We start from the raw sequence: 27,904 nt of genomic DNA, 5'->3' as shown, positions 1-27,904 counted from the left end.
TTAGCAACCGTTCCAAGTCACAACGGTGCTGGAAAAAAACCAAAACCCTCACGGCTGTTTTTCATGCTTATAACCCTTGCAGCATCTCCCGGTGTTCACGCGATCAAAATTCGGACACTTAGCAACTGACTCATATTTAGGATGGTCGCAGCGTCCCAGGATTACGTGATTCCCCCTTTTGCGACCTTCGGATGAGCAAAGTCAACGGGGGCGAGACCGATTCACTTACTAACTGAGTTACTAACTGAACCCATGCAATGATTCACTTAACAACTGAGGCAAGGAACTTAAGATTTATAAAGGAAATGAAAATTAGCCATTAGACCAGTGGTTCTCAACCTTTTTAATGCCGCGACCCCCAACTGGTCGTAAGTCGAGGACTACTCAACCGGTTGTAAGTCGAGGACTACTCAACTGGTGCAGCACTGTTTGCAGAATGGGACTTTTGGTAGGCTCAGCAGGGCAGAGACAGCCTGGACAATTCCTATTGGCTTTTGAAAGCCAGTAGAATTAGACTCTATTCAAGAGAGTCTATTCTATTGGCTTTCAAAAGCCAATAGAATAAAAGGGAGGAGCACAGCTAAGGAAAAGGGGGAAAAAAATGGCGGGCTGCGTTGATTGGCAACCCCCGTGAAATGGTCGTTTGACCCCAAATGGGGTCCCGACCCACAGGTTGAGAACCACTGCATTAGACTGTAGTTCTGAACTGTCATATGGAAGTTGGTTTGTGACAACGAAAGATATTTTATTAGCAAATAATGAGGTACTAGGAAAAGAAATAGAACATACTTGCGAAAAAAGTTAAGAATGTACTTATCCGAATAATATGTGCATTTTAGATACGATAGTTATTGTGTAATGAAATTAGGAAAACTTGGGTTACCCGAAGTTTAAACATTATGGTTATTAAAGGCTAAATTGGAACATGGTAATTGAAATTAAGTAAAATTTAAAAACAGGACCTGGATATGTATGAGTAAAATTATATTGACAAATGTATTGACTGATTGAGCTATCACTAGAAACGTATTAACCTGAATGTGATATAATAATAAAGGGAAATAGACAGGGGACTTTTAATGACACAACCTGAGATATGCACGAAAGATTTTGTTACTGGACTATTGATTACCTTCTTAAATACTTAAGATGTAAAATTGAAAAAAATAATAAAATTTGTTATTTAAAAAAAACGGTGGCAAGAAAAGTCGTAAAATGGGGGCAAGACTCGCTGAACAACTGTCTCACTCAGTTACTGCTCAATAGTAGTAACTGTGAGAGGGACCTCGGAGTCCTAGTAGACAATCACCTAAATATGAGCCAGCCGTGTGCTGCGGCTGCCAAAAAGGCAAACACAGGGATAGGCTGCATTAACAGAGGGATAGAATCAAGATCACGTGAAGTGTTGATATCACTTTACAAGGCCTTGGGAAGGCCACACTTGGAATACTGCATCCAGTTTTGGTCACCACGATGTAAAAAAGATGCTGAGACTCTAGAAAGAATACAGAGAAGAGCAACAAAGATGATTAGGGGACTGGAGGCTAAAACATATAAGGAACGGTTGCTAGAATTGGGTATGTCTAGTTTAATGAAGAGAAGGACGAGGGGGGACATAATAGCAGCCTTCCAATATCTCAGGGGCTGCCATAAAGAAGAGGGAGTCAAGCTATTTTCCAAAGCACCTGAAGGCAGGACAAGAAGCAATGGGTGGAAACCAATCAAGGAGAGAAGCAACCTAGAACTAAGGAGAAACTTCCTGATAGTGAGAACAATTAACCAGTGGAACAGCCTGCCTCCAGAAGCGGTAAATGCTCCAACACTGGAAGTTTTAAAGAAGAGACTGGACAGCCATTTGTCCGAAATGGTGTAGGGTTTCCTGCCTGAGCAGGGGGTTGGACTAGATGACCTCCAAGGTCCCTTCCAACTTTACTACTACTACTACATTATTATTATTATTATTACTTAGCAACGGAAATGTTGGGTCACTTATAGTCGTAAGTAGAGGACTTCCTCTGTTTTGTGGCACTGCCTTTAATTGGCTGTTAGGCTGTGCCTAAAAAAAGGGAATATTTAATTTTTCTTCCAACACGAGGCGCACACACACACACACACAGACACACGCCACGTTTGTTTAAAATGGGCAGGCTATTTTTTGATGCTAAATAAGTAAATCGTATCGGTGCTATTTCTACACCAGCTTACAATTTTAGCAATATGAAAGACGGGCCCGATACAAAAGATTCTTTTTTTCCCTTCTAATAACCGGTGAGGAAAGTAATTACGGAGCTATTGTCTGCCAGGCAAATGAAGCCCGTAACATAAAGAGCACGTCCTGTTTACTGATTACATTTTTAATAACTTCTTGTTCAGTGGGCTAATTACCTCCTTCAAAAACGGGCCGAGTAAAAAACGGATTCTCGGCAAAGCGACGTCCTCAGATGAAGCGCCCGAGCGGGCGAAACGGATTGGACAAGCCGGATCCGGCGGCGACTTCAAGGCTCTGTGTTCGAATTGGGGGCAGCGGGAATTTAATACACCGAAACCGAATCGTAACACAGTCCAAATGAAGAGATCTCCCTTCTTTAAGGCATCACACATCTCCGGCGTGAACGTCAAGCCACCTGTGACGGTTGGGGACCCAGGTGAATCGGAGATCGGCAGAGGCAGGAAATCATGAAAATGTTTGGAATTCTTTTTTTGTCGCTGGCTTCTCAAGGGGTTTTACGTCTTTCCTGTGTTCCTTTAGAAGGGAGAGACGGGGTGAATGTCTTTGGGGCCCTTGGGGCTCCCTGAGCTTGGTTGTTTTCTTGCAGACATCTCACTACCCAACTAGGTAACTTCATCAGTGGGAGGAGGAGGAGGAGGAGGAGGAAGATTGTGGTATCCTTAGTGCTCCCTGAGCTTGGTTGTTTTCTTGCAGACATCTCACTACCCAACTAAGTAACTTCATCAGTGGGAGGAGGAGGAAGAAGAGGAGGAGGAGGAGGAGAAGAAGAAGAGGAGGAGGAGGAGGAAGATTGTGGTGTCCTTAGTGCTCCCTGAGCTTGGTTGTTTTCTTGCAGACATCTCACTACCCAACTCGGTAACTTCATCAGTGGGAGGAGGAGGAAGAAGAGGAGGAGGAGGAGGAGGAGGAGGAGGAGGAGGAGGAGGAAGATTGTGGTATCCTTAGTGCTCCGAGCTTGGTTGTTTTCTTGCAGACATCTCACTACCCAACTAAGTAACTTCATCAGTGGGAGGAGGAGGAAGAAGAGGAGGAGGAGGAGGAGAAGAGGAGGAGGAGGAGGAAGATTGTGGTGTCCTTAGTGCTCCCTGAGCTTGGTTGTTTTCTTGCAGACATCTCACTACCCAACTAGGTAACTTCATCAGTGGGAGGAGGAGGAAGAAGAGGAGGAGGAGGAGGAAGATTGTGGTGTCCTTAGTGCTCCCTGAGCTTGGTTGTTTTCTTACAGACATCTCACTACCCAACTAGGTAACTTCATCAGTGGGAGGAGGAGGAGGAGGAGGAGGAGGAGGAGGAGGAGGAGGAGGAGGAAGATTGTGGTGTCCTTAGTGCTCCCTGAGCTTGGTTGTTTTCTTGCAGACATCTCACTACCCAACTAAGTAACTTCATCAGTGGGAAGAGGAGGAGGAGGAGGAGGAGGAGGAGAACAAGAAAGCCAAGGACGAGAACAAGAAAAAGGAGGAGGAGGAAGACAACTGTGGAGTCCTTGGTGCTCTCATTTCATTAAAAACTAGGTAACATCATCAGTGCTGTAAGGGAGTTGTGGATTAGAGGAGGAGGATGGAGAAAACAGGAGGAGGAGGAGGGGGGGGGCTTAACAATGGAATTTTTCTCAATTGGTCTCAATTGAGATTGTTAAGTCAAGGATTACCTACCGGTAATGATTTCTGATCATTTCTGATGCCGAAATGAGTTACTTCTCAGATGCAACAGAAGGCAAGAAGAACAAGCTAAAACCACTTACAGGTGATCCTTGACTTACGGGCACAATTGAGCCCCAAAGTTCTGCCGCTAGGTGAGACAGTTGTTAAGTGAATTTTGCCCCATTTTACTAACCTTTCTTGTCTCAGCTGTTTAGTGAATCCCTCTGAGATACTGGAAGACTGCTATCCTGTCCCCCCTCGTCCTTCTCTTCCTTAAACTTGACCTACCCAATTCCAGCAACCGTTCTCCATAGGTTTTAGACTCCAGTCCCCTGATCATCTTCATTGCTCTTCTCTGCCCTCTTTCCAGAGTCTCAACATCTTTTCTACATGAGAAAGGAAGACTATCCTGTCTAACAGCCACTCCAACTGACCGCCAGAAAGTTTTCAAGTACGATGGGAAACACGATGGAAAGGCCTCGGGGGGGGGGGGGGGGAGAGAGACTGGTAAAATTGAAGAAAATAAAACAGTTTTTTTTCCTGTTTCTTTTTCCAAACAGCTTTGGGAAAAAAAGGGGAGGGAACCCTGTTTCTTCCTCCAAATTTTCCCGTTGTTTTTCCCCCCCCCCATCTCTGCTCACAACTGCTTTCAAAGGTTAACTTTTCGGCTGGATCAGATTTTTCTAGAAAAACCCCGTTTCGAAGGACGACATTCCGGAACGAAAAGACGCAGGCTGAGCTTACGGATGCCAACGAGATTTAAAGATTCTCTCTTTAAATCAGGCATCTTCTAAGCAGCATGATAAATATATAGAGAGAGGGACCAGATGAATATTAAGAAGTGGACGAGAACTTACCTGTGGTCCTCAGAGAAAAGATGAGGCACTTAAGTAAAGTTCATGATGGAGTTGTTACAAGCCAGCGGGATCAATCCAACCCCAAAATTCTATTTTTTTAAAAAAATAAAATAGGATCTACACTTGGCTGTCTCAATTTTTGAAATGAAGGAAGGAGACACATCAACCCCAATGCCGTTTCAAAAGGGAATCGAAGTGGTTTTAAAGAGAGGTGGAGCGAGGTTTTGGAGGGGGGGGGGCGAAGGAGGTTCGACATTGGCCAGGATACAAATATTAGGAGCACAAAAAGAGCATTTAGAAGCTGCAAACTTCCTAAAAGAAACCAAGAAAAGGGAGCCAGGAAAAAAGCAACAGCGGAAAGATATATATATATATGTTTTCTGAGGTTTTCGCGGGTATTTGTATATAGGTCTTTGGTTGTTCGGGTTTTCTCCCGCGTAAAATTGGAAGTGTCTTGGCAACGTTTCGACGAAGTCACATTCGTCATCTTCAGGCTGGTGTTTTTAGCTTCTTGCTGCTCAAAGCAAGAAGCTAAAAACACCAGCCTGAAGATGACGAATGTGACTTCGTCGAAACGTTGCCAAGACACTTCCAATTTTACGCGGGAGAAAACCCGAACAACCAAAGACCTATATATATATATATATATATATATATAATATATATATATATATTCTGCAATAATCCTCTACGTTAATCTATGCCAGGTCTTCAAACTTGGCCCTTTTATGACTTGTGGACTTCAACTCCCAGAATGCCTCAGCCAGCACCTGGCTGAGGCATTCTGGGAGTTGAAGTCCACAAGTCATAAAAGGGCCGAGTTTGAAGACCCCTGATATAGACTTTAAGAGGAGTGGACTTCAACTCCCAGAATTCCCGCTGGCTGAGGAATTCTGGGAGTTGCGGTCCACAAGTCATAAAAGGGCCAAATTTGAAGACCCCTGATATAAACTTTAAGAGGAGTGGACTTCAACTCCCAGAATTCTTCAGCCAGCATGGCTGACTGAGGAATTCTGGGAGTTGAAGTCCATAAGTCATAAAAGGGCCGAGTTTGAAGACCCCTGACATAGACTTTAAGAGGAGTGGACTTCAACTCCCAGAATTCCTCAGCCAGCATGGCTGACTGAGGAATTCTGGGAGTTGAAGTCCACAAGTCATAAAAGGGCTGAGTTTGAAGACCCCTGATATAGACTTTAAGAGGAGTGGACTTCAACTCCCAGAATTCCTCAGCCAGCATGGCTGACTGAGGAATTCTGGGAGTTGAAGTTCACAAGTCATAAAAGGGCCGAGTTTGAAGACTCCTGCTCTACACATTAAACACTAACAATGAAGCCTCATCCTCATTCAGGGTGCCACAAAAGTCTAAAGGTCGTGGTGTTGCAATCACTTCCAAATTGCACAAACATACAGAACTCCGAGGCAAATGAAAGACAGCGGTGCGTTATGTCTTTATTGCATAAAAATTCTGTTAAGTTTTCATATAATAAGTAGTGCTTATTACTCAGCGCTAAATAGCTGGGTTTGTGGTAATACAATCAGCCCTATGTATATATCTGCTGGAGCAAGCCCAAAGATTTTAAGAACAAATCAAATCAAATTAAAGGCAGCCCTCGTTTAGACACCACAACTGGGACCGGCCATTTGGTCATTAAGTGAAACGGTCATGAAGTGAAAACTACTGTGCTTACTTCAGTTTTTTGCTATTCTTAATATTTCCTTCAGCCGGACTAGGATTCTCTCTCTCTTTGAAGAGATCTTGGCATTGGATAAAGAAGCAAATTAAAAAAAAAAAAAGAGAGAGACACCGTGAAAGTGGTAAATGAAAGGATTGGTTGTTAAGGGGACTTTTTTTTTTTGCACTGTGGTAACGTCAAACAAGTCATTAAACAAGGCAGTCGCTAAACGGGGGCTCCCTATACACAAAGGACATTCCATCTTTTTCCCCGACCCACAAAATTACTTTCATTCTATTAAAAAAAAAAACTGAGTTGGTTTCGTTTGTCGCAGAGAGCAGTTTTGTGTTGGCTTTTTAAAAAAATAAAATCCACAAATTTAACACGGCTGCAAACTTTTTAACAGAAAACGCCAAATGGCAAAGTTAAGAAAATTTACCAAATGCGATTCTGTAACGACGGTGTTTGAATGAATAGAATAGAATAGAATAGAATAGAATAGAAATAGAATTAATAGAACAGAACAGAATAGAATAGGAAATAATAGAATAGAAATAGAATAGAAAAATTAATAGAACAGAACAGAAAAATTAATAGAACAGAAATAGAATAGAAATAGAATAGAATAGAAAAAATTAATAGAACAGAACAGAAAAATTAATAGAACAGAACAGAAATAGAATAGAAATAGAATAGAATAGAAAAAAATAATAGAACAGAACAGAATAGAATAGAACAGAGGTGGAAGGGAGCCTTGGAGGTCTTCTAGTCCAGCCCCCTGCTCAAGCAGGAGACCCTATACCATTTCAGACAAATGACTGTGCTCTTTTCTTAAGAGAAGCCCTGGGCTAAGCCACTTAGCCTTGCCGGAAATTGACCAGTGGAGCCAGACCATGTCCCTGCTCAATGAAGTCCATCCTTCATGCCTCTTTAAGCCTGCCTTGTCTTGTTATATCTACGGCAACAAATGAAACAGATGTTGGCGCAATGATCAGATTATGTCAGGAATGGAATGGCGGAAGAATGCAATCTGAAAATTGACACAAAGAAGACAACAGAGGAAGGGAAAGGAAATGGAGAGGAGATGGGTTAAACCGAGGAAAAATGAATGTTCATTTATTCCAGGGCTGAATTAAGACCACAGTCTAAACCAGGGGTAGGCAATCTTGGCTCTTTTATGACTGGTGGACTTCAACTCCCAGAATTCCTAAGCCGGCATTACTCAGCTTGGAAACCTCTCCCTCAGCATGGCTGGCTCGGGAATTCTAGGAGTTGAAGTCCACCAGTCATAAAAGAGCCAAGCTTGCCTACCCCTGGTCTAAACCAACAAAGTGCTTCTACACAACATGGAACCCTTCCATCGGCACCATAGAGTTAAAAAAAAAAAAAAAACTCTGTGACACGCAGATTTGCTAGCTTTACTGTGCCCACGAACCTCCTACGCAACCACATTTTTCCAGGGGTCTCCAAACTTGGCAACTTTTCTGGAGTTCGAGAAAATTCCTCAGCCAGCCATGCTGGGCAGGTTTTTGGGCACCAGGGACCGGTTCCATGGAGAGGGGTTTTTCCACAGACCAGAGAGTGCGTGGTTTTGTGTGCTGCCCGCATCTCATGGATGGGGCTTTCCTTGTTTGTGCGGACCGGTTGCTGGCATGCCGTGGCCCAGTACCGGTCCATGGACCGGGGGTTGGGGACCCGTGTTAGGATCCTATTGTTAGGAAGCTACACTTGGAGAAGGGGGTGTCCCAGGAGGTGGGTCTTCTCTGCCATAGTGCCCAACTAAGGGAATATTCCATACACACAAACACACGCACACACATACAGAAGTGATATTAGCTGCATCTCTGTTGGTTTTCTGGAAGTCCCTCAAAATACGGCTACATCATCAAGCAACTTTTCGTTAAGATGGGCAACCATTTGTCTGAAATGGGATAGGGTTTCCTGCCTGAGCAGGGGGTTGGACTAGAAGACCTCCGAGGTCCCTTCCAACTATTCTGTTCTGTTCTGTTCTCTATTCTATTCTATTCTATTCTATTCTATTCTATTTTATTCTATCCCATCCCATATTCTAGAATCTATCCTATCCTATCCTATCCTATCCTCTATTCTATTCTATTCTATTCTATTCTATTCTATTCTATTCTATTCTATTCTATTCTATTCTATTCATTATTTTACCTATTTTATTCTATCCTGTTCATTATTCTATTCTATTCTATTCTATTCTATTCTATTCTATTCTATTCTATTCTATTCTATTCTATTCTATTCTATTCCATCCCATCCCATCCCATCCCATCCCACCTCATATTCTATCCCTGTGGTGATGAACCTATGGCACTCGTGCCAGAGGTGGCACGCAGAGCCCTCTCTGTGGGCACACGCGCCGTCGCCCCAGTCCTGGGCCTTCAGCTGGGTTTTATAAAACCTTTTCGCTTTAGGCCTCCACCGCCGTGTGCAAAAAAAAAAAAAAAAAGGTTCAATCAATTAGTCAATTTCAACTTCTTGCGAGAAAAAAAAAGATCTTGCAAAGTTGGAACTGATTGATTGAACTTTTTAGTCCCGGCCAGTCTGCTATTACCACTGAAGCCATGCCCATCCAATGGGCCACACCCACCTGGCACCCAACAATACGTAAGTGGGTTTTGGGTTGCAGTTTGGGCACTCGGTCTCTAAAAGGTTCGCCATCGCTGTTCTATCCTGTCCTATCCTATCCTATCCTATCCTATCCTATCCTATCCTATTCTATTTTATTCTATTCTTATTCTATTCTATCCTATTCTATTCTTTCTATCCTATCCCCTTCATGAGCACTATTGACAAAATCACTAAGAGTCAACTGCAAAAGGCAGCTCTACTCAGAACAGCTTACAACCTATGACGATACATTTCACCTTTAACCTTTAATCCCTCCACATCTGCCTATCCCAGTCCCTTGGGAAAGACCCGATCGGTGGACACAAAAATGCCAAATCGCGTCTGAACCTCTAAGCCGACTGTGCAACGAATCGAAAATCACCACAAAAGTCGGCTTTTCCTTAGAACAGCTTCCATCCTGCGACAATACCTTTCCGCGCCAACCCCACCACACACCACCACGTTTTCCTCTCCCGGATTCCTCGGGAAGGACTCTTGAGAGCCGAACGAAAATGCCAAACCCAAACTTAAAACGTCCGGCGGAACAACGGTTAATAACGATAAACGTCGGAGTTTCTCACCTGTATTTTTATGGGCCAGCTGAAGTTGCTGACGTAGACGAAGAACGTGATGTTCGGGTTGTTGCGGAAATCAAATTTCTCGTTGGAGAAGCTGTCCTTATATTCCTTGACCTGGTTTTTCGAAACCACGGGGATCTCCTCTCCAGCCTGCGTACCGGCTTTTGGGAAATTTAAATAGGAAAAGAACAAAGGAAATGAGAAAGGGCACGAACGTCGGGACCTTTGGGGAAGATAGGTTGAAACTGTCAATCACAGGGACCCGGTGACATCTGTCAAACTTCATCTAACTCTGAGGGGTGCTGGGAGAACTGCCGAGGGACCAATCAGAGGCGTTCTACTAAGGACAGCCAAATAATCAGTATAATAATATCAGTATAATACAGGCAATCCCCAAGAGAGCCCAAAATTTCATTCATTCATTCATTCATTCATTCATTCATTCATTCATTCATTCATTTATTTATTTATGAGACTTATATACCGCTTTAAGTGCAAGCACTCTCTAAGCGGTGTACACCAGTAAGCAATGTATATATATATATATATATTTACATTGCCCCCAACAATCTGGGTCCTCATTTTACCTACCCCGGAAGGATGGAAGGCTGAGTCAACCTGGAGCCGGTGAGATTTGAACCGCTGACCTGCTGAACACAGTCAGCTAAAGTGGCCTGCAGTACTGCACTCTAACTGCTGCGCCACCTCGGCTCATTTTAAAGAAAATTTTATTGATTTTTCTAGTTTTACATTTAAATATCTGAACAGCAACGTGGCGGCTGAGATGACCCATCGTTCAAGAACATACAAATGTCTTTAGTACGGATCTCAAACTATTACATTAAATATTTCCTCTCTTCTCCCCGTGGTATGTTTACCGTCTCGTATTTAAACTAATACAATTCTTATTCTATCGATTAAACAAAAATAACTTTCTTACATTGATCGATAATTTTTAGTTTATACATAGCCTAGTTATTTTAACATTCAATCATTTTAGACAGTCAGTGTCCTAATTGGTTTCCCCCCCCCCCAATTTTTAGTTTCCCATTAATATTTAAATTTAACGTTTAATATTTATAGTTTCCAAGTTTTAAATAAGCCTAATTCCCTTTATCAACCCCACTCAGGGCTGGGGTGACATCTGTCAAACTCCATCTACCATTGAGGGCTGCTGGGAGAACTGCTAAGGGACCAATCAGAGCCGTTCTATTGAGGACAGCCAAATTATCAATATAATACAGGTAATCCTTGCCTTAAATCCCCAAGGGAGCCCAGAATTTCTGTGACCATGCAAGAGACGAGTTCTTAAGTGAGTTTGGTGCCATTTTACGACCTTTTTTGCCAGCGTTGTTAAGCGAATCAGGCAGTTGTTAAGGCACCAAGGTAAGAACAGAACTGTCTCTCTCTCTGTCTTCAGCATCCTTTCTCCCCATTCTGATCTTGTCCCCATCCATTCCAGCTTCTTCGTTTGCAGAAGCCAGGGTTTGATGACGGCAGGATAAGAAGTAAGGGATGGAAACTGACCCAGGAGAGAAGCAACCTAGAACTAAGGAGAAACTTCCTGACAGTTAGAACAATTAACCGGTGGAACTACCTGCCTCCAGAAGCGGTGAATGCTCCAACACTGGAAGTTTTTAAGAAGAGACTGGACAGCCATTTGTCTGAAATGGAATAGGGTTTCCTGCCTGAAAAGGGGGTTGGACTAGATGACCTATAGGTTCCCTTCCCACTCTGTTATTCTGCTTTCCTTCCTTCCTTCCTTCCTCCTTCCCTCCCTCCCTCCCTCCCTCCCTCCCTCCCTCCCTCCCTCCCTTCTCCAACACTGGAAGTCTTTAAGAAGAGACTGGACAGCCATTGGTCTGAAATGGTATAGGGTTTCTTGCCTGAGCAGGGGGTTGGACTAGAGGACCTCCAAGGTCCCTTCCAACATCATTATTATTATTATTATTTATTATTATAAATCCCTATCGGCAAGCCATGGCTTGTACACAGCCCTTCAAACCACAACTGGAAGCTTTCGCGGTGGCTGTTTTTTATTCCTCTGCCTGAAAGTCTCGGGAAAGATCTCCACAACCAACACTGTGACTTCATTGTTTGACCTGGCTTATGTACAGGTGGTCCTCGGCTTACGACAGTTCATTTAGTGACCGTTCAAACTTACAACGTCCCTCAAAAAAAAGGGGGACCATTTTTCACATTTGCGACCATTGCAGCATCCCCCGTAGTCGCGTGATCAAAATTAAGACGCTCAGCCACTGACTCATATTTATGACGGTCGCAGTGTGCCGGGATCCCGTGATCCCCTTTTGCGACCTGATCAAAGTCAGTAGGGAAGGAAGATTTGACTGAACAACCGTGTTATTGCATTGGTTCACTTAACAGCTGTGGCAAGAAAGGGCGTAAAATGAGGCAAAACTCACTTAACAACTGTCTCGCTTAGCGACAGAAATGTTGAGCTCGGTTTTGGTCGTAAGTTGAGGTTTACCTGTAGCCGAAGTCCCACTCTAGCTTTGAGAAGGCTGTGACCACATCATCCTTTGTAAAACCACGAGTGATCTTCTTTAATACAAGGTAGTTCTCGACTTAACGACCACAATGGAGCCCAACGTTTCTGTTGCTAACCAAGATGGTCGTTAAGTGAATTTTGTCCCGTTTTACGACCTTTCTTGACACAGCTGTTCAGTGAATCACTGCAGTCGTTAAGTTAGCAACAAAACTGTTCAGCGAATCCCCACTGATTTTGTTTGTCTGAAGGTCGCAAACGGGACACGCCAACTGTCACACATATGAGTCAGCTGCCAAGCGCCTGAATGTTGATCACACGACAAGGAGCCCGCAACGGTTGTTAAGTGTGAAAAATGGTCCTAAGTCCCTTTGTGCAGCCCCGCTGTAACTCTGAACTGTCACTAAACGCATGGCTGTAAAGCGAGGACTGGCTGCAGACTAAACAGCCCATCCTTGTGGGCCGATTCCCAGCAATAGCCCAGCCGTGAGCGCTAAAAGATATTGACATTTTAAACATGTTCTCAATTGCTCAGTTGGCACTTGGTGTTTGCTTGATTTTTATGTCTTAAGAGAGCGCTGACAGCTTAAATTTCAGCAGTAACATTTCTGGACACGCTTAGAAAAAGCCCCAAGGAAACCGTCTCAAGAAAGTGAACAGGTGGCCAAGGGTTTGGTGACAGATCAAACTGAACATGCCTAGAGTGAGGAAAATGGCCGTGCTCTGACATTTTAAAGCCAGAGTGGGGCTTTAAAGACACTCGTGGACTTCAGCTCCCAGAATTCCTCAGCCAGCATGGGCAACTAAGGCCCCTTTATGACTCGTGGACCACAACTCTCAGAATTCCTCAGCCACCACGGGCAACTAAGGCGCCTTTAAGACCTGTGGACTTCAACTCCCAGAATTCCTCAGCCAGCATAGGGAACTGTGGCCCCTTTATAAATTCTGGACTTCAACTCCCAGAATTCCTGAGCCTACATGGGGAACTCTGGCCCCTTTATGACTCGTGGACTTCAACTCCCAGAATTCCTCAGCCAGCATGGGCAACTAAGGCCTCTTTATGACCTGTGGACTTCAAATCCCAGAATTCCTCAGCCAGCATGGGGAACGGTGGCCCCTTTATGACCTGTGGACTTCAACTCCCAGAATTCCTCAGCCAGCATGGGGAACTGTGGCCCCTTTATAAATTCTGGACTTCAACTCCCAGAATTCCTGAGCCTGCATGGGAAACTCTGGCTCCTTTAAGACCTGTGGACTTCAACTCCCAGAATTCTTGAGCCAGCATGAGGGAACTACAGCCCTTTTATGACTGATGGACTTCAACTCCCAGAATTCTTCAGTCGGCATGAGGAACTGTGGCCCCTCTATGACTCGTGGACTTCAACTCCCAGAATTCCTCCGCCGGTATGGGGAACTATGGCCCCTTTATGACCTGTGGATTTCTACTCCCAGCATTCCTGAGCCTGCATGGGGGAACGGTGGCCCCCTCATGACTTATGGACTTCAACTCCCAGAATTCCTGAGCCAGCCACATTTAGCTTCAGATTCGGCTAGGCTTGCCTTAGTCTTCTGCCTAACTCTTAAACCTTCTGCTTTTTCTTTCTCTGGCTTCCTTCCCTGGGGAATTCTGGGAGGTGAAGTCCTCAGGTCTCAAAACTTCCCAAGTTTGGAGAGCATTTCTCACCTGCAAAGCTGGTCGACCAGGTGATGTTAAGGTTGAAGTTTTTCGAAGCGTTGATGAACATATCCAGGTCTCGGTTTGGCTGGTTTTGAGGAAAGGAGAGAGAAAAAGGGGGATTAGGGACTTTGAAGCATCCGGCAACTTCTACACCAGTGGTTCTCAACTTTTCTAATGCCTCGACCCTATAATACAGTTCCCCATGTTGTGGTGACCCCCAACCACTTATACATCACCGGGTGCCAGGGGCGTGGCCAAAGAAAAGGGGGGAAAAATGGCGGACAGCCTTGTTTGGCGACCCCCGTGAAATGGTCGTTCGACCCCAAATGGGGTCCCGACCCACAGGTTGAGAACCACTGTTCCACACAAACCATCAGCGTCATTTTGGTACGAGTAAAGTGGGCCCCAGCTTCCGATCTCCCTCCTCCGTCTTGAAAACAATGCGCTGTTACGGTCAGGTGTAGGCAACCTCGGCTCTTTTTTGACTGGTGGACCAACTCCCAGAATTCCTGAGCCAGCCACGCTGAGGGGAAAGGGAGAGGTTTCCAAGCTGAGCCAGGCTGGCTCAGGAATTCTGGGAGTTGAAGTCCACAAGTCATAAAAGAGCCAAGGTTGCCTACCTCTGGCCTAGGCCGCTTTATGACTCGTGGACTTCAACTCCCAGAATTCCTGAGCCAGCATGGCTCAGCTTGGAAACTCTCCCTTTCCCCTGCCCTAGGCCTAGGTCAGGGGTAAGCAACCTTAGCTCTTTTATGACTCGTGGACTTCAACTCCCAGAATTCCTGAGCCAGTGAAGTCCACGAGTCATAAAAGAGCCAAGGTTGCCTACCCCTGGCCTAGGCCGCTTTATGACTGGTGGACTTCAACTCCCAGAATTCCTGAGCCAACATGGCTCAGCTTGGAAACCTCTCCCTTTCCCCTCAGCATGGCTGGCTCAGGAATTCTGGGAGTTGAAGTCCACGAGTCATAAAAGAGCCAAGGTTGCCTACCCCTGACCATAACAGCGATTTCTCATTTTTGCAAGGAAACTGATCTCCAGACACTTCGCGAAGCAAAGAAGGAATGGAGACAAAACGGGATGAAAACAAACACGTCAAAACAAGCGGTCGGAAAATACTTTTTTAGTGCCGTGTTTATATTTTGCACCGTCACTAAATGAACTGGTGTAAGTCGAGGACTACCCATAGTTATCGATTCTCGTGATCTTGATTTTATCTGTGGATGCAACCTATGGTTGCGTTGGCTTTTTGGACATCCGTAGCATTCTTCCTGGCTCATAGTAGGACAGAATAATAGCGTTGGAAGGGTCCTTGGAGGTCTTCTAGTCCAACCCCTTCCTCAAGCAGGAGACCCTATGCCATTTCAGACATACAGCAGTGGCCAAAATGGTGGAAACCTTTTGGGAAAAGTGAATTTTTGAGGTTTGATGGCTAGTAACACCACTTTTTGGGGGGAGTAATACCATAAAATTATATATCAATGGAAAGATAATTTAATCAAGATCGTAATGCAACAAAGTTTGTTCAATTATCTGCACTGTATTCTATGAAATGTTATAGCCAAATAACCAGAAAAAGGAAGCACAAAATTGCTTAGGTTGATCTCAGGTAGCTTTCCTTCATCCGATTGTAGCCAATGAGCAGGAGTGTTTGCAGAGCCAATCGGGTGTCATCTTGTTTTGGCCATGAGCCAATCCGATCACAGTAGGATCCAGTGATTGATGTCACTTATTGAAAATGAGAGGAGGTCATTTGTCAGTGTATTGTGTGATCGCTTATCAAGTTGGCTGGGTTTTTTTCTGCTCTTTCATTGAGTGAGCTTGCAAAACGTCATAAAATTAAAGTAACGGTGCAAAGAGTTGACTGGTCGCCCAGAAAGTGATGTAAAATAGTATTATTAGGTGAATAAGGCTACCGTTATAAAGAAATGAGAAGAAAAATGGGTGGAAACTGAACCAAAAGTGGCATTTCTACTGTACGCTTTTCCCAAAAGATTTCCACCATTTTGGCCACCACTGTACAATGTATTGGCTTTCAGAATCTAGATGCGACGTGAGAGGTGACCGGACCCAGATTTTGAAATTACAGGAACTCCTCGACTTACAACCACAACCGAACCCCAATTTTTTTGTCGTTAAGTGAGACGTTTGTTAAGTGAATCTTGCCCCATTTTACGACTTTTCTTGCCCAATTTGTCAAGTTGAATCCCTGCAGTTGTTAAGTGGATCTGGTATCCCCCATTGACTTTGCTTGTCTGATGATCCGAAAAGGGAGATCACGAGATCCCTGGGACACTGCGACCATCATAAATAGGAACTGGTTGCCAAGTGTCCGAATTTGGATCTCGTGAACGTGGCGATGCTGCAACAGTCGTTAAGTGTGAAAGACGGTCCTAAGTCACTTTTTTCAAGTGCCGTTGTTAATTTCAAACAGTCACTCTATGAACGGTTGTTAAGTCGGGGACCACCTGAAGGGATCCCGGGCAAACTTCCCTCCAAGGGGTAGAGCTGCCTGAATTCTCGCCCATCTCACTGAGAATCTTTTCAGCCCCACGTCACAATTTTGATCACATGATCATGGAGATGCTATGAAGGTCGTAAGTGTGAAAAACGGTTGTAAGTCACTTTTTTTAGTGCCGCTGTAACTATGAACGGTCACTCAATGAACTGTTGTAAGTCGGGGACTGCCTGTACTGCATATAAATTTCACGTGTTCTCTGGTGGTATTCTAACAAGAAGACTAAGACCCAATTATAAACAGTCATTTTGCCATTCCTGCAACAACAAATGGTGGCAGAGTAGAAATAGAAATAGAAGAAAAATAATGAATAGAATAGAAATAGAATAGGATAGAATAGAGAATAGGAAAGAATAAGAATAGAATAGAACAGAACAGAGAATGGAATTGATATAGAATAGAATAGAATAGAATAGAATAGAATAGGAATAGAATAGAATAGGAATAGAATAGAATAGAACAGAATAGAAATAAGAATGGAATGGAATGGAATGGAATGGAATGGAATGGAATAGAATAAGAATAAGAATTAGAATAGAATAGAGCTGGAAGGTACCTTAGAGGTCTTCTAGTCCAACCCCTGCTCAGGCAGGAAACCCTACACCATTTGAGATAACAAGAGAAGAGAAGAGAAGAGAAGAGAAGAGAAGAGAAGAGAAGAGAAGAGAAGAGAAGAGAAGAGAAGAGCTGGAAGGGACCTTTGGGGTCATCTAGTCCAACCCCCCGCTCAGGCAGGAAACCCTACACCATTTCAGAGAAGAGAAGAGAAGAGAACAGAACAGAACAGAATAACAGTGTTGGAAGACCCCTGGAGGTCATCTTGAAGAGAAGAGAAGAATAGGAAAGAATGGAATAGAAATAAGAATAGAATAGAAATAGGAAAGAATAGAATAAAAATAAGAATAGAATAGAATAGAATAGAATAGAATAGAATAGAATAGAATAGAATAGAATAGAATAGAATAGAATAACAGAGTTGGAAGGGACCTTGGGGGTCATCTAGTCCAACCCCCCCGCTCAGGCAGGAAATCCTACACCATTTGAGACATTAAATGGCTGTCCAGTCTCTTCTTACAACCTTCTGGAGGCAAGCAGTTCCACTGGTCAATTGTTCTCACTGTCAGGAAAAGTTCTGCTGGCTTCTCCCCACACAATACATTTTGATGGCCCTCAACGGCCGAGATCTTTAAAGACACAACCCAATGCCCCATTGGGAGCCCTTACCAACCTCTTCCGGGGTCGCCACAAAATTGATGGCCATGTAATAGCGGTCGTCTTCCTGGGACAGACTGAAGGTGAACTGATAGTCAATCAGGAGGGTGTCTACGCGGAAGCATAACGAGAGAGAGAGAATTAGGATATCAATTGGTACAGGCAGCCTCGGACTTACGGCCACGACGACGCCGACATTTCCGTTGCTAAGCGAGACGGCTGCTAAGTGAGTTCCGTCCCCTTTTACGACGTTCCTCGCCCCGCCTATTAAGCGACTCCCTGCAGCTGTTCGGTTGTTAAGTCAGGCGGGCTGCCCCCGTTGACTCTGCTTCTCCGGTGGTCGCCAAAGGGGGTCACGTGACACCCCCCCGGGGACCCTGCGACCGTCATAAAGATGAGTCAATTGCCGAGTCAATCTGAATTTTGATCACGGGACCGTTAAGTGTGGGAAAACGTCCTAAGTGCCTTTTTTCAGTGCCGTTGTAACTTCGAATAGTCACTACACGAGCCGTTGTAAGGGGAGAACTGCCTGTATAAGCCTTATTGCTATGTCGAGGGCAGTGAAAGCTGCTGGAAGACGAGGGCTAAAAGACCCTGTCATGCTTCATCTCAGACGCGGCCCTATGAAAAATATCTTGCTATTTTATTTAGCACAGTGGTTCTCAACCTGTGGGTCAGGACCCCATTTGGGGTCGAACGACCATTTCACGGGGGTCGCCAAACAACGCAGGCCGCCATTTTTCCTCCCCTTTTCCTTAGCTGTGCTACTCCCTTTTATTCTATTGGCTTTTGAAGGCCAATCGAAGAGACTCTCTTGAATAGAGTCTAATTCTATTGGCTTTCAAAAGCCAATAGGAATTGTCCAGGCTGTCTCTGCCCTGCTGAGCCCGCCAAAAGTCCCAGTCTGCAAACGGTGCTGCACCAGTGGAGTAGTCCTCGACTTACGACCGGTTGAGTAGTCCTCGACTTACGACCGGTTGGGGGTCGTGGCATTAAAAAGGTTGAGAACCACTGATTTAGCAGCTGGAAGCGCTTTCAACAATCCAGCAGGACAGACACGGCCAGCGGCGTCTTTAATCTCTTTTCACGGACTGACGCCGTCCGAGACACGGAGGGAATGCTGATTATTAGGGATGGAGCCCAGTTCGGGAGGAGCCCAGCCCGGCCCTACCAACACCGGACCGGCTTCTGGATCTCTGGGATTCCCATCCTTCTCCTTAAGACCGGTTTGTTCTGGCGGGCATTTAATTTCTCCGGCCAGCTTTTGTAAAATGATTATTCCGTTTTGTCTCTGGCCCTTCTCTTTTGCCATTTGAGCCTCTTGTTCAGGGGTCTCCAAACCCCGGTCTATGGACCGGTAACGGGCCACGGCATGCCAGCAACCGGTCCGCACAAACAAGGAAAGCCCCATCTGTGGGATGCAAGGCAGCACGTAAAACCAGGCAACCTCCGGTCCGTGGGAAAAATCTCTCTCCACGGAACCAGTCCATGGTGCCCAAAAGGTTGGGGAGGGGGAGGGGGAGGAGGAAGAGGAGGGAGGAGGGGGGAGGAGGAGGGGGGGAGGAGGAGTGGGAGGAGGAGGGAGGAGGGGGAGGAGGAGGGGAGGAGGAAGAGGAGGAGGGAGGAGGGGAGGAGAAAGAGGAGGAAAGGAGGGGAGGAGGAAAAGGAGGAGAGGAGGGGGAGGAGGAAGAGGAGAGAGGAGGGGAGGAGGAAGAGGAGAGGAGGGGGAGGAGGAAGAGGAGGAGGAGAAGGGGAAGGAATTGGTTTTTAATGTGCTCTAATTGCTTTTTAATGTGTCGGTTTGAAAAAGAAAGGGAAAGAAAGCACAGGAGGCTTTCAAACATGGGATAATTTTTATACATGGCTAGAAAAATGGAGTTGAAGAGAAGGAATGGGAGTTGTGTTATTGTTATTAATGTCAAATATGTGGACCCAGACAGCATGTTGTTTACTAAGCACTAAAGATGTGTAACTATAAAAAAATTAATAAAATATTGCTTGTCGGCAGGTCGCAAAAAGGGGAACACGTGAGCCCAGGACACGGCAATGGTCATAAATGTGAGTCTATCTATCTATCCACCCGTCTGTCTGTCTCTTATCTATCCATCCATCTATCTTTTTCTATCTATCTATCTATCTATCTATCTATCTATCTATCTATCTATCTATCTATCTATCTTCGTATCCATCCATCCATCCACCCACCCACCTATTTCTTTCTTTCTTTCTCTTTCTTTCTTTCTTTCTTTCTTTCTTTCTTTCTTTCTTTCTTTCTTTCTTTCTTTCTTTCTCTTTCTTTCTTTCTTTCTTTCTCTTCCTCCCTGCCTCTTTCTTTCTTTCTATTTATCTATCTATCTATCTACCTACCTACCCTACCTACCTATCTACCTACCTACCTATCTTTCTATATACCCACCCACCCACCCGTCTGTCTGTCTCTTATCTATCCATCCATCTATCTTTTTCTATCCTATCTTTCTTTTTCTTTCTCTCTTCCTTCCTTCCTGCCTTTCTTTTTCTATCTATCTATCTATCTATCTATCTATCTATCTATCTATCTATCTATCTATCCATCCATCCATCCATCCATCCATCCATCCATCCATCCATCTATCTATCTATCTATCTATCTATCTTCCTATATACCCATCCACCCACCCACCCGTCTGTCTGTCTCTTATCTATCCATCCATCTATCTTTTTCTATCCTATCTATCTATCTATCTATCTATCTATCTATCCATCCATCAACCCACCCATCCACCTTCCTTCCCTTCTTTTTCTCTTTATCTATCCATCCATCCATCCATCCATCCATCTTTTTCTATCTTATCTACCTACCTACCTACTTATCTATCTTCCTATATACCCACCCATCTCTCTGTCTGTCTGTCTATCCATCTATCAAAATTTACATGGCCACCCACTCACTTTCAGTGACTCTGGGCAGGTTATAAAACATAAAAACCCAACATCCCAACAATAAAAACAATAACCCCCTTCATTTTACCTGAAAGTAGATAAAGGGGGAGAGGAGGAAGGATAAAAGGAACAAGCAGAGACATTAGCTCAGCGACCTTGACAAAATATCTGGAGAAAGACACTTCAAAGGAGCAACTGCAGCCTTGCCCCCTCCTGCCCCACCTCTGGTCTCCCGCTAGATCTATAAATCCCGGACTCGCCAACAGGGGAAAGAAAATGTAATTTCCACTCACAGTAGCAGGTTCCTTTGAGAGGGTTACCCTGGTATCGATTCTCGACTTCACACCTGGAGGAAAAAAGCATTCAAAGCGTGGGCCTCTCGCGAGCCATAACTCCCTCCGGTACACGAACATTAACAACTTTTATTTCTCCAGTTGATTTATGCTTCCCAGGAACAATCTGGATTAACAGCAGGTTTTTTTTTTAGAAGCAGATAAAAGTCAGAGTGATCTTCCTTACACAGGTGATCCTCTACTTATGACCCAGCTTTTCCACTGCAAAGCAAAGCAGTCGTTACGGGGAGTTTTGCCCCGTTTTAGACTTTCCTTGCCACGGTCGTTCAGCGAATCGTGTGGCCGTTAAGCGAATTGTGTGGTCGTTAAGCGAATCCGACCTGCCCCATCAACTTTGCTTGTCAGAAGCCAGTTTGGGAAGGTTACAAACAAGGGTCACATGACCCCAGGACAATGCAACGGTTGTTGCCAAGCGTCGGAATTTCGACCACTTAACCGTGGGGATGCTCCAACAGTCGTTAAGCGTGGAAAAGGGTCATCGGTCACTTTCTGCAGGGCTGTCGTGACTTCGGACGTTCGCTAAACGAACGCTTGCAAGCCGCGGAGCCCCCACACTGCGTAGGCGCTGTCTCTACACACTCATCAACATATACACGTATGCAATTCTCGTTCTGCTCCCTGAAGCCTCCCCCCCCCCCGCAACCAACCTGGCTAACAAGCCAGTTTTTTTGCTTACTGTTAAGGAAGCCAACATACAGTAGTGGCCAAAATTGTGGAAACCTTTTGGGGAAAGTGTATTTTTGAGGTTGGATGGCTAATATGACCGCTTTCTTTTGGGAGTAGTACCATAAAATTATATATCAATGGAAAGATAATTTAATCAAGAACGTCATGCAACAACGTTTGTTCAATTATCTGTACAGTATTCTATGAAAAGTTATAGCCAGGTGGTTTTCTTGCAGACGTTTCATCACCCAACTAGGTAATGTCATCAGTTCTAGAAGGGAGTGGGGAGGAGGAGGAGGAGGAGGAGGAAGAGGAAGAGGAGGAGGAAGACGACTGTGGGGTCCTTGGTGCTCTCCGAGTTAGTGGTTTTCTTGCAAATGTTTCATGAGCCAACTAGGTAACATCATCAGTGCTAGAAGTGAGGGGGGATTGTGGAGAGGAGGAGGAGGAGGAGGAGGAGGAGGAGGACTTGGTGGTCTCTGAGCTTGGGGGTTTTCTTGCAGACGTTTCATCACCCAACTAGGTAATACCCTCAGTGCTAGAAGAAAGAAGGGTTTGCAGAGTGGAAAAGAAAGAGAAGGGGAGAGGAAGAGGAGAGGGAGCAGGGCAAGGGGGAAGGGGAGGAGGAGGAGGAGCAGGGGGAAGATTGTGGGATCCTTAATGCTCTCAGAGCTTGGCTGTTTTCTTTCATGACCCAACTAGTAACATCATCAGTACTACCAGTGTTATTGATTCCTGTATTGGTACTAAAGCACTCGTGGGACACCCCCTTCCAGCATTGATGATGTTCCCTAGTTGGGTGATGAAACATCTGCAAGAAAACCCCCAAGCTCAGAGAGCACCAAGGACCCCACAGTCCTCCTCCTCCTGCTCCCAAATTCAATTCCCTTCTGGCACTGATATTACTTAGTTGGGTAATGAAATATCTGTAAGGAAACAACCCAGTTCAGAGACCATCAAGAACCCACAGTCCTCCTCCTCCCTCCTTCCTCCCCTCCCTCCTCTCCACAAACCCCACTCCCTTCTAGCACTGATGATGTTACCTCCTTGGGTCATGAGACGTCTGCAAGAAAACCACCAAACTCAGAGAGCACCAAGGACACCACAGTCCTCCTCCTCCCCTCCTTCTTCTTCTTCTTCTTCTTCTTCTTCTTCTTCTTCTTCTTCTTCTTCTTCTTCTTCTTCTTCTTCTTCTTCTTCTTCTTCTTCTTCTTCTTCTTCTTCTTCTTCTTCTTCTTCTTCCTTCTTCTTCTTCTTCTTCTTCTTCTTCTTCTTCTTCTTCTTCTTCCTCCTCCTTCCTCCTCCTCCTCCTCCTCCTCCTCCTTCTTCTTCTTCTTTTCTTCTTCTTTCTTCTTCTTCTTCCTCCTCTTCTTCTTTTACTTCTCCTCCTCCTCCTCCTCCTCCCCCCTCACCATTCCCTTCTAGCACTGATGATGTTACCTAGTTGAGTCATGAAACATCTGCAAGAAAACCACCCAGCTCAGAGAGCACTCAGGACCCCACAGTCCTTTTCCTCGCCGTCCTCCTCCTCCTTCTCCTCCTCCTCCACCACACCGCAAACCCCACTCCCATTCAGCATTGATGATGTTCCCTAGTTGAGTCATGAAACGTCTGCAAGAAAACCACCCAGCTCAGAGAGCACCAAGGACCCCACAGTCCTCCTCCTCCTCCACCCCCACCACCCCCACTCCCTTCTAGAACGGATGACGTTCCCTAGCTGGGTCATGAAACGTCTGCAAGAAACACCCCCCCCCGGCCCTGAGAGCACCAGGCCTGCCCCTCCTTCCAGCCCTGAGCCTCAGATATTCCCAATCCCCAGGGACAGAAGCACAGGGGGCCCGGGGGGCCCCGGGTGTTTCCCAGCGGCCACTCACAGCTGGCACTCCTCTCCTTTGATCCCTTTGGTGGTGCAGAAGCACTTCCCGGTGTTGGCGTTGCAGACGGAGGCGTGGCCGTTGCACTTGCAGGCTGCAAGAGAAGGAAGCATTTCCGACAGTCATAAATACAATCCATGGGTCCAGGAAGATCGCGCAAAGCAGGCAGGCAGAGAGATTGCGAGGGAGTCCTCGGCTTACGGCCACCACTGAGCCCCCAATTTCTGTGGCTGAGCCAGACGGTTGTTTTGGCCCCGTTTTACGACCTTTCCTGCCTTAAGTGAGTCACTGCAGTTGTTCGGTTAGTAACCCGGTCGTTAAGTGAATCCGGCCTCCCTCATTGACTTCGCTGGGCAGAAAGTCGCAAAAGGGGAGCGCGTGACCCCCCTGGGGACACTGCAACCGTCGTAAGTCTGAGTTATGCCAAGCCTCTGAATTTGGATCGCGTGACCAATGGTGAAAAATGGCCATGAATCCCTTCTCTCAGTGCCGTGATAACTCTGAACGGTCCCTAAAGGAGGGAGGAGGAGAAAGAGAGAGAGAGAGGGAGGGAGGGAGGGAGGGAGGGACGGGGAGGGGGAAGGAAGGGAGAGGAAAAAGAGAGGATGAGAGGAAGAGAGGGAAAGGGAGAGAGAGGGGGGAGAAAGAGAGAGGGAGGAGAGGGGGGAAAGGAGGGAAAGGGAGGGGGAGGGAGAGAAAGGGAGGGGGAGGGAGGAGAGGAAAAAAGGGGGGAGAGGGAGAGGCAGAGGGGGAGAGAAGATGGGAGGAGAGAGAGAGGGAGAGGGAAAGGGAGAGGGGTGAGAGAGAGGGAGAAGGAGAGGGGGGAAAGGAGGGAAAGGGAGAGAGGGAGGGAGGGAAAGGGAGGGGGAGGGAGGAGGGAGAGGAAAAAAGAGAGGCAGAGGGGGAGAGAGAGGGTGGGAGGAGCAGAGAGAGAGGGAGAGGGAAAGGGAGAGAGGGGGGAGAAAAAGAGGGAGAAGGAGAGGGGGAAAGGAGGAAAAGGGAAGGGGAGGGAGGAGGGAGAGGAAAAAAGAGGGGGAGAGGGAGAGAGAGAGAGGCAGAGGGGGAGAGAGAGGGTGGGAGGAGGAGAGAGAGGGAAAGGGAGAGAGGGGAGGAGAAAGAGAGAGGGAGAAGGAGAGGGGGGAAAGGAGGGAAAGGGAGAGAGCGAGGGAGAAAGGGGGAGAAGGAGAGAAAGGGAGGGGGAGGGAGGAGGGAGAGGAAAAAAGAGGGGGAGAGAGAAAGGGAGAGGGGGAGAAAGAGAGGGAGAAGGGGGAAAAGGAGGGAAAGGGAGAGAGCGAGGGAGAGAAAGGGAGGGGAGGGAGGAGGGAGAGGAAAAAAGAGGGGAGAGGGAGAGAGAGAGGAAGAGGGGGAGAGAGAGGTGGGAGGAGGAGAGGGAGAGGGAAAGGGAGAGAAAGAGAGGGAGAAGGAGAGGGGGGGAAAGGAAAGAGGAAAGGGAGAGAGAGAGAGAGAGAGAGAGAGAGAGAGAGAGAGAGAGAGAGAGAAAGGCAGACAGAGAGAGGGAGAATTTCTTCCTTCACTTCTTAGAAGTCACGACTTTGATTTTAGGAAGTTGTCAGCCCTCAAGGCTGCCGAGCAAAGCTTTTTTTGTGCGTCAGGAACACCTCAGAAAACAGCGGAGGCTAAATTGCTCATGCTGGAGAGCATCAGCCCAGGTGCGCGGGATCCACCCGGGGACCTCCGCCGCCTGAGGCTAATCTGAGCTGCCATTTAAATCAACAGAGTGCGCCCGGCCCGTCTCCATATACTGTCGGTTCCGCTCCTGGGTGGATGCGTGTTCGGTTTGTCGGTTTGTCTGTTTGTTGAATAGTTTGGGAAGAAACTTCCCCACACGCACCCCGAGCATCTTCCCCTTTTACACAGCTTAGTAGAGATCCGCTCACAAGCAGCGCGAAAGAACGAGGTACAATACCGCCATTAAATAGTTGCTCACCACTTCGCCATCCTTTATTAAAACATCAGCAGATACGCCATTTCCTTCTCTGGGAAACCCGTCAGAACACAAGGTGTCCTCAACGTACGACCGCACAATTGAGCCCAAATGTCCCATTGCTAAGCGAGATCGTTGTTAAACAGGTTTTGCCCCGTTTCTCGCCACCATCGTTACGGGAATCGCCTCAGTGTTCAAGTTAGTCACGTGGTCATTAAGCGAATCTGGCTTCCCCTTTTGGTCGCAAAAGGGAAGAGGATCCCGTGAACCCGGGGGAAACTGCGACCGTCGTAAGTGTGAATCAGTTGCCAAGTGTCTGAATTTTGATCTCGTGACCAGGGGGAGGCTGCAACGGCTGTAAGCGTGGGAAATGGTCCTAAGTCACTTTTTTTCAGTGCCATTGTAACTTGGAACGGTCACTAAGTGAACTCTTATTAAGCCGAGGATTACCTGTATGGCGTTCTTTGAGCCTGGTGCATTTCTTGCAGACCTTTCATTACTAAACTAGCTAACATCATCCGTGCATTACTGACTCGGATCCTGAAATGTCTGCGAGGAAACCGCCAAGCACAGAGAGCGCCAAGGATCACACAATTCAACCCCCTGAGCTACAAATAGTCTCTCCTAAAGGTAAGGACCACGGAGTATCTCAATAGGATTAGATGTAGATCTGGGCTTTGATGTGGCTATCTCAGAATCCTCTGTTCTCTTTTTCCTAGACCAGAAATAGGCAACCTTGGCTCTTTTATGACCCGTGGACTTCAACTCCCAGAATTCCTCAGCCAGCCATGCTGAGGGGAAAGGGAGAGGTTTCCAAGCTGAACCAGGCTGGATCAGGAATTCTGAGAGTTGAAGTCCACGAGTCATAAAGTAGCCTAGGTCAGGGGTGGGCAACCTTGGCTCTTTTATGACTCATAGCTCAGCTTGGAAACCTCTCCCTTTCCTCTCAGCATGGCTGGCTCAAGAATTCTGGGAATTGAAGTCCATGAGTCATAAAAGAGCCAAGGTTGCCCATCCCTGGCCTAGGCCTAGGCTACTTTATGACTCGTGGACTTCAACTCCCAGAATTCCTGGACCAGCCATGCTGAGGGGAAAGGGAGAGGTTTCCAAGCTGAGCCACGCTGGCTCAGGAATTCTGGGAGTTGAAGTCCACAGGTCATAAAGCGGGCTAGGCCTAGGCCAGAGGTAGGCAACCTTGGCTCTTTTATGACTTGTGGACTTCAACTCCCAGAATTCCTGAGCCAGCATGGCTCTGCTTGGAAACCTCTCCCTTTCCCCTCAGTGTGGCTGGCTCAGGAATTCTGGGAGTTGAAGTCCACGAGTAACAAAGCGGCCTAAGCCACAGGTGGGCAACCTTGGCTTTTTTATGACTGGTGGACTTCAACTCCCAGAATTCCTGAGCCAGCCATGCTGAGGGGAGAGGTTTCTAAGCTGAGCCATGCTGGCTCAGGAATTCTGGGAGTTGAAGTCCACCAGTCATAAAAGAGCCAAGGTTGCCTACCCCTGTAAACCTAGCTATTCCTTGGCGGATTGGCTGGAAGGTTTAGAGCAGGGCCCCCAACCCCCGGTCTGTGGACCGGCACCAGGCCGCGGCATGCCGGCAGCCGATCCGTGCAAACAAGCGAAGTCCCATCCGTGGGATGCAGACAGCACACAAAACCACGCATTCTCTGGTCCATGAAAAAAACCTCTCTCCACGGAACTGGTCCCTGGTGCCCCAAAGGTTGGGGACCTCTGCTTTTGAGGTCATGTTGCAAAGTCCCCTTTCGGTTGAGCTTCCATCTTCTGACAGATGGTCTCACGTTATCCTACTTCAGCTCCAACCTAATTCACATCTAAAGCTAAAGGACTCCCTTCTCCACTCATGTCCGACGTTCAGCTGCGATGCTCATACCTGTTCCTCGGCCACGGGAGCCGGCGTTATCCGAAGACAATTTCCGTGGCCGCGTGGCCAGCCTGACGTATCGTTGCCTTCCCACTAAATCAGCGGTTCTCAACCTGTGGGTCGGGACCCCATTTGGGGTCGAACGACCATTTCACGGGGGTCGCCAAACAACGCAGTCCGCCATTTTTTCCCCCCTTTTCCTTAGCTGTGCTACTCCCTTTTATTCTACTGGCTTTTGAAAGCCAATAGAATAGACTCTCTTGAATAGAGTCTAATTCTATTGGCTTTCAAAAGCCAATAGGAATTGTCCAGGCTGTCTCTGCCCTGCTGAGCCCGCCAAAGGTCCCAGTCTGCAAACGGGGCTGCACCAGTTGAGTAGTCCTCGACTTACGACCGGTTGAGTAGTCCTCGACTTACGACCGGTTGGGGGGGGGTCGCAGCATTAAAAAGGTTGAGAACCACTGCACTAAAGCGATACCTATTTATCTACTTGCCCGTGCGCGCTTCTGAACGGCTCGGTGGGCAGGAGCTGAGGCAAGGAACGGGAGCTCGCCCCGTCTTGTGGAACTCGGGACTCGAACCCGGGCTGTCAAGCTCTCCAGCAGACGAGCGCAGCGTCTTGAACCGGTGAGCCATCTGCATTAAAAAACTAACCTTCTCAAGGGTAAAGGATGGAGCCAGCTCGCTGATTTTTAGGAACTGGCAATTTGCTGGTTTTAGGAACTGACATTT

At 46.5% G+C, this 27,904-nt stretch overlaps 1 protein-coding gene across 2 annotated transcripts in view; it reads right to left on the bottom strand.

Annotated features, from left to right (window-relative positions):
* The window catches only part of ATRN (attractin), a 176,695-nt gene that overhangs the window by 58,567 nt on the left and 90,224 nt on the right, over positions 1-27,904 (bottom strand). The window contains exons 20-25 of one of the 2 annotated variants that reach the window (XM_039368375.1): positions 23,343-23,436; positions 20,743-20,795; positions 17,544-17,638; positions 13,806-13,884; positions 9,619-9,776; positions 7,120-7,430 (exon numbers count right to left, since the gene is read on the bottom strand). In XM_039368375.1, coding sequence (XP_039224309.1) covers positions 7,392-7,430; positions 9,619-9,776; positions 13,806-13,884; positions 17,544-17,638; positions 20,743-20,795; positions 23,343-23,436 — 518 coding nt within the window. In that variant the 3' untranslated portion in view covers positions 7,120-7,391. Of the gene's footprint in view, positions 1-7,119; positions 7,431-9,618; positions 9,777-13,805; positions 13,885-17,543; positions 17,639-20,742; positions 20,796-23,342; positions 23,437-27,904 lie in introns of those variants that run through there. The other variant, XM_039368374.1, reaches the window with a different exon arrangement.

Source organism: Crotalus tigris, unplaced genomic scaffold (assembly GCF_016545835.1).
Source record: "Crotalus tigris isolate CLP2741 ecotype Arizona unplaced genomic scaffold, ASM1654583v1 scf7180000020772.1195989, whole genome shotgun sequence".
NCBI lineage: Eukaryota > Metazoa > Chordata > Lepidosauria > Squamata > Viperidae > Crotalus > Crotalus tigris.
The sequence above is the reverse complement of the archived record's forward strand: the minus strand, read 5'-3'. Positions and strand labels throughout refer to the sequence as shown.